The sequence below is a fragment of the Rhinolophus hipposideros genome, assembly GCF_964194185.1.
Source record: "Rhinolophus hipposideros genome assembly, chromosome: 20".
Lineage (NCBI taxonomy): Eukaryota > Metazoa > Chordata > Mammalia > Chiroptera > Rhinolophidae > Rhinolophus > Rhinolophus hipposideros.
The window spans coordinates 28,467,372-28,477,280 of NC_138066.1; the positions used below are offsets into that span (position 1 = coordinate 28,467,372).

General features: G+C 32.6%; 1 protein-coding gene across 1 annotated transcript in view; it reads right to left on the bottom strand.

Moving 5' to 3' along the window:
* The window catches only part of STXBP4 (syntaxin binding protein 4), a 131,672-nt gene that overhangs the window by 81,656 nt on the left and 40,107 nt on the right, over positions 1 to 9,909 (bottom strand). Inside the window, exon 11 of the mRNA XM_081028013.1 lies at positions 8,913 to 8,978. Within this exon, the coding sequence (XP_080884139.1) occupies positions 8,913 to 8,978 (66 nt within the window). The remainder of the gene's footprint in view (positions 1 to 8,912; positions 8,979 to 9,909) is intronic.

Genomic DNA, 9,909 nt, shown 5'->3' on the forward strand with positions numbered 1-9,909 from the left:
AATAATGTTAAGAGATTTGTGCAAATGCATGGTGAATTTCTTAAGAAGTTTTCTCTTATCAGTCAAATAAGAACCTATGAAATTAGTCACTTGAAATCAGAATTAAATGTTCAACATTTGTACCTTTGGCCAGCTATAAAATGGCTTAGGTTTTTCTGCATGAAGATTAAACCATTTTTAGACTGATACGCTAATTTCTATTATGATAAAAGATGAGAAAATATTTTATAAAAAATGAAAGATCTTCAAGTAAGTCACAACACAAATACCCACAGAATACAAGAACTTTCTAACATTCTCAATGATTAATTGATTCAACATTTGAAAAATTACAAGTACCTTTCTTCAACATTAGGTGAGCCATGAGATATAAGACACTACTCACAATTCATATGTCAGACGCATACTGTCTTAAAGGACTTCCAAATTTACCACAAAAAGGTGTCAATCTACAGCCTAAAAGAATCAAACTGTGACATAGATATTTTAACTCTTTTGCATCAAAGAAGAGTTTCAGCTGGATAATTAAGAAAATATTTTATTATAATAGGTGGTGCTCCAGCTATGTATGTTGGACCAAAAATTCAGATTTACTGACATTTTCAAAGAAGAGACTGTTTTCTTAATATTGTTTCATTCCATTGTATGATAAACACTGAAAAAAATCTGTGCTCAGTTTCCTGAAGCTGACTATATGAAAAGTATCATGGATACAGTTGCTAACCGTACTTAGTATATAAGTGCAAATTCTATGAATCTTCACTAGTTTAGAAGAAAATGGATTTTATGATCCCATGTTGTTTGACATTGCTCCTTGGCTGAGTTGCAGAAGAGCTTCATAAAATTTTACTGTGCTTTGAATTCCATTCAAGATTTTCTTAGAACTATAAGAATACTTGCTTAATATTCAATAATTAAAGACAAAAATGGCAGTGTGGCTTATACTTTATTACCAATATCATATTGTACATGAATAAGCTAAATTTGAAGCTCCAAGGACAGGGAACGTTTATTTGTGAAACTATACTAGTATAAGAATTTACACTGACATTGAAATTTTTCACAATATATCAATAATAATTTTACATATTTTCTACCATAAATCAATATGTAGATTTTAACTACTGATAGTGTCATATAAATTAGCTACAAAAACTTAAACATTTTTGGATATGCTTAGTTAATATTGATAAATTTAGAATTGCTTTCAATATATGCAATAATCCTCTGAATTTGATGTTAATAATATCAAGTTGAAAAGATGTAGTTTTGAAATGATTTTGCCTCAAAGTCTTCTAAAAACATGAAACGTTCTGTCAATATGGATGTAAATATTAAAAACTAAAGGATTTTTGGTATTCATTTCAGTTATTGGAAACTTTTAAACTATTGGCACATTGAGTATCTGAACCTATTTTTTCAACTGTAAATCTTGTTGAATTTAAACATAGATCTAGTATTTCCAGTGAAAATTTGGTGTATAAATTAAGATGTGTTGTAAGTATAAAATAATACTGACTTCAAGATACAATATGAAAAAAGAATGTAAACCTATCTCATTAATGAATTTTTAATATTTTGTTTAAAATGATATTTTAAATATATTAGACTAACACAAAATATATTTAAAATAATTTTACCTGTTTTTTTTAATGCTTTTTAAAATATGACTACTAGAATATTAACAATAGATGAGTGGCTTTCATCATATTTCTCATTGGACAGTGCTGGTCTAGACTCTCACAAAAGCCTTTTATCTCTTCTTCAGTTACTTCCCAAATTGCTACTAATTAATCTTCTTAAAGTTTATTCTTCATTCATGCCTTCATGCACTCACCAAATATTTATTGAACAACGACTCTGTGTCAGTTATTGTTCTAAGATAAATCAAAGAACAAATCAAAATAGCTGCCCTCATGAAGCTTACCCTGTATTTGGGGGATATATATAAAGAGCAAAAATATAACAAGTATATAACATGTAAGAAAACAATCAATAATACCAAAAAACTTCACACACAGTGAGAGTTGGAGTGTTAGTGGGGTCATAATGCAGAGAGGTCAAAAAAGCTGGAGATTTAGTAGGGGAGGAGAGGTGGGAAGAGCGGTAAGAAGTGAAGGAACTGCAGTAAGAAGAGTGTGGGGGGAGGTAGTATGGCAGATCAAGCAGACTCTTGTAGGCTTTGACATTTACCTGGAGGCTTCAACTTGTAGGATTTTGGCTTTTACTCTGAGTGAGATGGAAAGTCCTCAAGAGTTTTATCTTAAATTTTAAAAGGATATTTCTGGCTGCTGTGTTCACATTAGACTGTATGGGGTTGGGGGGTATAAAAGCACGACGATCTGGTAGAAGCTATAAATGCAACACGGGCAGGAGATGACGATGGCTAGACCAGTGATGGAAGGGGTGAAAAGTGGTAAAACACTGCAATTTTTTAAAAGTAGGACCAAGTTGGATGTGGAGTGTGAAGGAAAGAGAGAGGTCAGATTATAGGTGGAACAAGTTAATCATTCTGCCCCCCACCACCCCCGCCCCACATCCCATCCCCTCACCCACCACCCCCATCAAATATCTTCAATGGCAGTCCATTGTCTAAAATCTTAGATTGGTTTTCAAGTGCCTATGTGCTTTGGTCCCAAAATACCCCCCAAATGTCATTTCCTAACACTTTCATCTGTCCATGGTTCCCTGATGTTCCTGGAACTTTAGTAATGAAGATAAAAGAATACAAATTGAAACTGTTATATATTTAGGAACCTACTGTATTCCTGACAGTTTTAGGCTCTTCAACTGTCAAGTTCTATGAACAAATTACAAGACAGATATTATCACATTTTAGAAGCAAAGACACGAACATATTAACAAATAACAGTAAGGTTAACAACAGAGAGAGCCTATTTTGACTTCAACATGCTTTGAATGCTTTAACATTCAAAAACCATGTTAAAAATCAATAAATATAGGAAATGGAAAATGAACTTAAAACTATAAGCAAACTGAAATAAATGAATATATTTGTATTTCAAGTGAATACCATAACCATGCTAATGGGAAACAAAAGAACCAATTCAAGTAACATGAACACAGTATTTGTGTTCAGTCTTTAACAGGCTGGGGTTGAGTTGGACAAGAGTTGCAAACAAATCCTGAACCTTTTTTAGTATGTTTTGTTTTGTTTTGTTTTATTGTTTGAGGGGTATCATCAAAGCAATTCTGAAACAATTTTAAGATGTATTATTGGTCTCAGCAAATATGTTAATTGTTGTTGAGGGCCAGATTCTCAAAGAAAAAGCAAAGACATAGAAATTAGAATGAAGTTAAGAAAGAATTTTGTGGGTTGGACTGGAATTGGAAAATACCATTGTGAATGCATCATTTCTAAAATACTGTATACATATTTATATGTACATATGAACGTATATATGCACATGTATATATGTATGTTTGTAGATATATTTGTGTGCAGATGTATGTATGTGTGTGTGTGTTTGTGTGTGTATGTGTGTGTTCCTAGCTCTGTGAACTGAAAGAACCAAGAAGCAGACACCCTAATAGCATATCTAAGTGTTCAGATACCATTTCCCATTAAAAGGAATTCAGGATCCTTGGAGAAATGACTGACTTCAGGACTGGGGGAGGGTAAGTACAAGATGAGCCTGGAACATGTTATACAAGAAAATAAAAAAATGCTCAAAATGATGGGAGCATATCACAAGAAACCAGCTTGAAGGGACTCCCACTGGTCAAATCTGCAAGTACTTGAGCACCAAAATAATTAAATACAGTAATGAATTACAAACCTTTGAAAAATGAGTAATTCATGAGTCCATGCCATTAGTAAATAGATTAATTAATCAGAAAAAAGGAGGGCTCTTGCTTGTAATATAGGCTGTTGAGTGCTGACTGGTAACTGCAGAGAGGCTGCCAGATTTGGGAAATTAGCATTCTGCATCTGTTTTAGTAAAGACTGGATGAGATTAGAATCATCAGATGCTAAATCTAGGGGAAAATTTTGATGAAGAGCAGAATATTTACGTATTAATATGGTTTTAAAGTAGCTCTCTAGAAACTGCTTTTTAATTGCAAGAGAATAAATAATAATTACATAGTAGTGAAAGCAGACAACTCCGTCACTGGTGCTAAAAATTGGTAGCACACGGATATGCGTGACTCTAAATGTTATACCCTGAAAAGGACAAAAGAGCACCTTATGGTAGTATGGATGACAATGTATAACCTGAATCTGGCCATGAGGAAACATCAGACAAACCTAAAATGAGGGACAATTTATTATTTCAAAAAAGTGTATGGTGTGTGTTTGTGGGAATTGTATTCTTCAATAATGTCAACGCCATGAAAAAAACAGAAGAAAGGTGAAAAAAGGTTCCAAATTAAAAGAGGCTAAACATTTATGAAAACTAAATATAATACCTGACTCTAGACTGGATCCTGCACTGGAATGAGGAAAGGGCTATAAAGGATATGATCGGGTCAATAGACAAAATTAGAATACAACAGTATTGGTAAAAGTGTTGAATCAATGTTAAATTTCCTAATTTGGTATCTTTAGTATGGTACATAAAAGAATATTATACTTACAAAATACTGAGGTTTTTAGGAGGTAATGTATGTAACTTTCCGTCAAGCGGTTAAGAAAAAAATGGGTGTGTCAAAAATGGTTTATTTATCAGTCATGAACCTGTTGGCCAAGGGTGAATCTGGTGAATTAGGTAAATCTGGGTGAAAGGTATGAAGCTGTTCTTCGTACTTTTCCTATTCTTGCAACTCTTCTGTACATTCAATGTCATTTCCAAACAAAACTTTTTTAAAAGACCTCTATTTTTTGGCCAACTTTCAGACCCCCACTTTATTAAGTATTTTTGTACTTTGGTTGGTATGACTTTTTAGTTCTTTTATTTCTGTATCTTCAGTACCTTTATCAGTTTGTATTGCCTGTATTGTATGTTACATTTTAGTGTTTCTTTGCCTCCTGAAAATAGACATTTATAAATCTTTGTTAATTTTTACATGTAGAATAAATCAGAGGGTGGGTTTTATTTCCCTACATTTAATTAATATTTTCTTTTCTCCTAAATGCTTAGAACTTAAAAGCATACTTGAAAAAAATAATTACATTATGGGCTAAGACATGAATATAAAGAAAAAGAGCATTTCTGCTTTCTTATTCTAGCAATACCTACTTTTTCCATATAAGGCCCTCCTGTTTTTATTCCTCTGAATGGATTAGTTTCTGTACTAAGGAAGGTCAGGTCTACATGAATAAATAATCTAAGACTAATCTTTTTTTTTTAATTGTTAATGAAATTACATAATTTCAGGTGTACAATTCTGATCTAAGACTAATCTGTACTAGAATTTAACAAGATTCAGTAGAAGATGAGACACAGATGACAAATTTAAAGAAAGAATCTTATATGATAAAAGATGAATTTGCATAAGAGGTAGTGCAGTAAATAATAAATTTTGGGTTCGACTATGTAGGTTTATACCCAGACCCTGCCTCTTGCTTGCTTTTGACCTTGGGCAAACGAATTCACCTTTCTAAGTCTCAATCTCTTGCACTGACAAGAGTTTAAGAAGTATTAATTAAGGTTATATGAATATTATAAATGTATATAACACATAGCATTCGAGAAGTATTAACTACTATGGTCACTATTATAAATAATAGAAGAAGAAATACCAGGTGCTGAGAAAGAGGTGGAAATGATTTGTTTTAACCGTTTGATTTAGAGGAAGAAAATCTAATTCTGGCTGATGGACAAGGGTAAGGTGACACATGAACGGGACCAGACATAAAAAGGGAAGAACATTCAAAGCAGAGGATACACCATGAAAATCATGGTATGAAAGGAAAAGTCTTGTCTTTAAAAACTTAGAATACAAATTGACAAAAAAAAACCAAAAAAAAACAGGAAGAAATGAAATGAGATTTGATAAGGAAAGTTGCTTACGAAAGAAAGAAAAGAAGGCAAAATCACAAATAGAAATGAAAACTAAATTACAGTTGCCCAAGGAAGAATGTGTTCAAATGAAAAGGCACTGAAGAAAACCAGGAAAATGAGAATGAAACAAAGAAATAAAGGAGTTTTTTGAAGAAGTAAATCAAAACAATTGAAGAGCATTTATATTTAGAACTATAATCCAAGAAAACTTTCCAGGAATAAAAGATGACCTGAAATATTATTGCGCACTGGGGTAGTTTGATCCAGAACGATCAACTCTAGGACATATCCAATAAAACTATTAGACTTTAAAGATGTAGAAAAACTGCACAGTGCCTCCAAGTAAAAAGATCAAATAATTACAAAGGCCAGTCTTCTCAACACAACATACAAAGTAAGGTAATAGTGGAATAACATTTTCAAGAAACTACAGGAAAGAAAGCTTAAACCAAGAATATTATATGCAGCCAAGCTGACATTCAGATATGAAGGCCATAGAAATACAGTTTGGAATACTGTACACACACATACAGTATCCCTGAGGACATTCAGGACAGGATGAGTTTCATGAGACACAAACTCTCTGGAATAACTTTGTCAAGAGTTTCCCAACATTAAGCATTTCATATACGCTATTTTATAGCTCACTTAAAATGAAAGTGAGTTCATGGGTAAAAGAATACTTATAAACATATGTCTGGCAAAAAGCAAAAGGTGCAATTTATTTTAAAAAATGAGAGGATAAGGGAGAAATAGAATATGATAACTCTGTGTGTAAGTAAAGGGTAGTAGTCAATGAATAGCATGTAAAACTGACATCAAATAGTAAAAGATCAGATAAGAAAAGAGAGGATTTCATTATAAAAAGTAGTAATACAAAGGTAACCTATAGAATGAAAACACAGACCTTCCTAAATACAAATGTAATATTTTTTAGAAAGCAAATGGGACACACGAAGTACAGTAATGCAGTAAATATAATATACACAATAATTTCAACTAAGACAATATACAAAATTGAGACTGCACATAACAGTACTACTGTGTTTCCCCGAAAATAAGACATAGCCGGACCATAAGCTCTAATGCGTCTTTTGGAGCAAAAATTAATATAAGACCCGGTCTTATTTTACTATAATATATAAGACCTGGTCTTATATTAATTTTTGCTCCAAAAGACGCATTAGAGCTGATTGTCAGGTTAGGTGTTATTTTCAGGGAAACACAGTATGCCACCTCAGGAAAGAATAAGGAATTTACTCTTTTAAATAATATGGAGCGATTTCCAGGACGTATTATCCAGTTAAAAAAGTAAAGCACAAAAGAGTATTATAATATGCTGTCTTTTATGAACAAGAGAAATTAAAATACACATCTGTTTATCTTTACAAAAGAAATCAAAGGAAGGATAAGCTACACAACAACGAAATTTGTTATCTACAACATGGATCCACACAGGTGGATAAGATACAGGAGAGAGTGATAAATACCTCTAAGAATACCTTTTGATGTATTTTTTACCTTTGGGTGCATGTTAAATTTCTGATTTGTTTTTTTCTTAATGCCAATGCTTGTTTCAGGATATTTAACTGAATTTAAAGTGTGTTACAGTTTTCATCAGCTTTGTGGGTGAACTGCTTTGAAGAGTTTTCATCAGGAGGAAAGCCTTAATTCATACCGTCTGATTTTTAGAGTTGTTTTGTAATGATGGGGACAGATTTATTTTCCTATTCTTTTTCCCTTTGTAGAAAGAGTTCCCAGTTCAACAGCACCCTCTTCTGTGCAATTTCTTCTATGGATCATGTTGTTGTGGGTTGTGGTAGGGGGTAAGTGGTAGAGGTTTAGTAAATCTTGTTTCCCTTTCATTTCTGCCAGATCCTTAATTTCCCCCTTATGTCCTTCTTTCCCTTCATTTCCTAATCTTCAAGGGATACTACCTCCTCTCTATTTATTTGATTCTCCCCACAGAAGCAATGACTCTCAAGGCTGCCGCTTCTGGTTGCACACACTTTCTGGAGTCCTGAGAACCACCAAGTCCTGACCTATGTTAAGTATTTTGGTGTTAATTGTTGCATTTTCTTTCTCTGAGGGTGACTTCATTTGTACTCAATCTAATTGCTGTTTCTCCCTATTCTTTTTCAGAGTTTTTGAGACTTATCTCCTCTGCTCTCTGTACCCCAGGTTTCCGTGGCAGGCAAGCTGTAGGAATTCATTGGACTTTTTTACTCTTTTTATATGTTCTTTAAAGGTTGTGGTGTTCTCTGTCACATATCATATTGAAGGTATGGGTCCTGTATGGTTTTTATCTGCTCTGTCTTTTTTATGTTTTCTGGGGTAATAATGTTGGAGAGATTCAAAATCAGGCGATTGCCACTGATCTCTAACAATGTTCTCTAAATTTTCTACTCTTATTATTCTTTTACTTGTTTGTTGTTTGTGTCTCTACTTCATAATGTCATTGTATTTGTTTTGTTGTAGGCTACCTAAAATTCTTTGAAGAATGATGCAAAGTGAAAATAAATTTTTACCTTTTATTATTAAAAAAGTAAAAATGCTCTGCCTTGGAGGGTTATTCATTTGCTTGTTTTGTTTTTATCTTTAATAATAATCAGGTATGAGTAACAGAAGAAAAGGGAAAAATAAAAGAGAAAGGAATAAAGAATAGGAGAGCAATGAAAATGATCATTTCTGTGCATAGAGATCTAGTTTTGAAAGTAATTTCAAAGAGGAATTTTACAATTTCTTTGAGCAATAGAAGCTATTGCTATTATTGCTGTAACAGGTTCAGCCTCTGCAAGTGATTGTTTTTAAGATTTATACTATTTTGTACTATATTACTCATATCTGTAAGCCCTAGGATATTATACAGCATCATTACTTTATAATTATATCTCACATATTTACTCAGATTCACACAAACCACGTATGTACGATACACGTACTTACTTGTTTCACATTCTGGAGTTCTTCTGTCAATAGTTTCCTTTGTCTTTCTGATTCAAACAATTTTTCCTATATTTAAAAACCACTGAATTAATAACTTGTTATGAGGGTATCAATGAGATTCATTTTTAGGGCTTTGTTTCAAATTCCCCAAACATCCAATTGCTACAATCTGAAAATGTGGTTCCTAGTCACTTTTCTGGCTTTATACATACCATTTAAAAGTAACTGTTTACAGTATAATTGTGATGTAAATGTATTCTGTTATCTTAGCCATATTCTCAAGTCTCAAAAAATCTGAGGTTCAAAATAAGTGAATCAGGATCAAAATGTGTAAATACTAACTAAACTTTGGGTAACAGGTATCATTGCCAAAGAGTTTCCAAATTGAAGAGCATTATTATTATAACTTAGAAGTCCCTCTTGCTACACTAAAGAGAACGTATAAAACTGAGCTGACTATTATTTTCCAAATTTAGCTTATTCTTGGAAGTTCATCCATAAAAATGAATGTAACCAAAATATGGAATAATAGCTATTAATGTAGAATACTATTAATCATGCCAATCAAATATTATCATATTTGAACTTAAAATTAAGCATATATCCTAAAATGTTCAATTTTACGTATACCATAAATATATCCACATTTTATTGATCAAATCACAAATATTAAGAATAATTTAAGACCCGTTTTACTACAAACTTGAACAGAGGAATTGCTTAAAGGTTACACTGAGTGGTAAATATTCATGGCAACACTGCAATGTTTATAAGAAGCAATCTGCTTTTCGGTGTGTTTCAGCTCATTCTTGTCATAGAGATGAAATGAAGGTATATGAAGATTAATATAATATAGCAACCTAATGAATCTGCCACAGACCAGGAGCCAAGAAACTGCTGGCACCTATGTTTTTATTCTCTGGCAAGTCACCTTCACTCTTCGTGTCCTAGTTTTTTTGCATTTGTAAATGGAAATATATCTATTTTCACTCAGCTC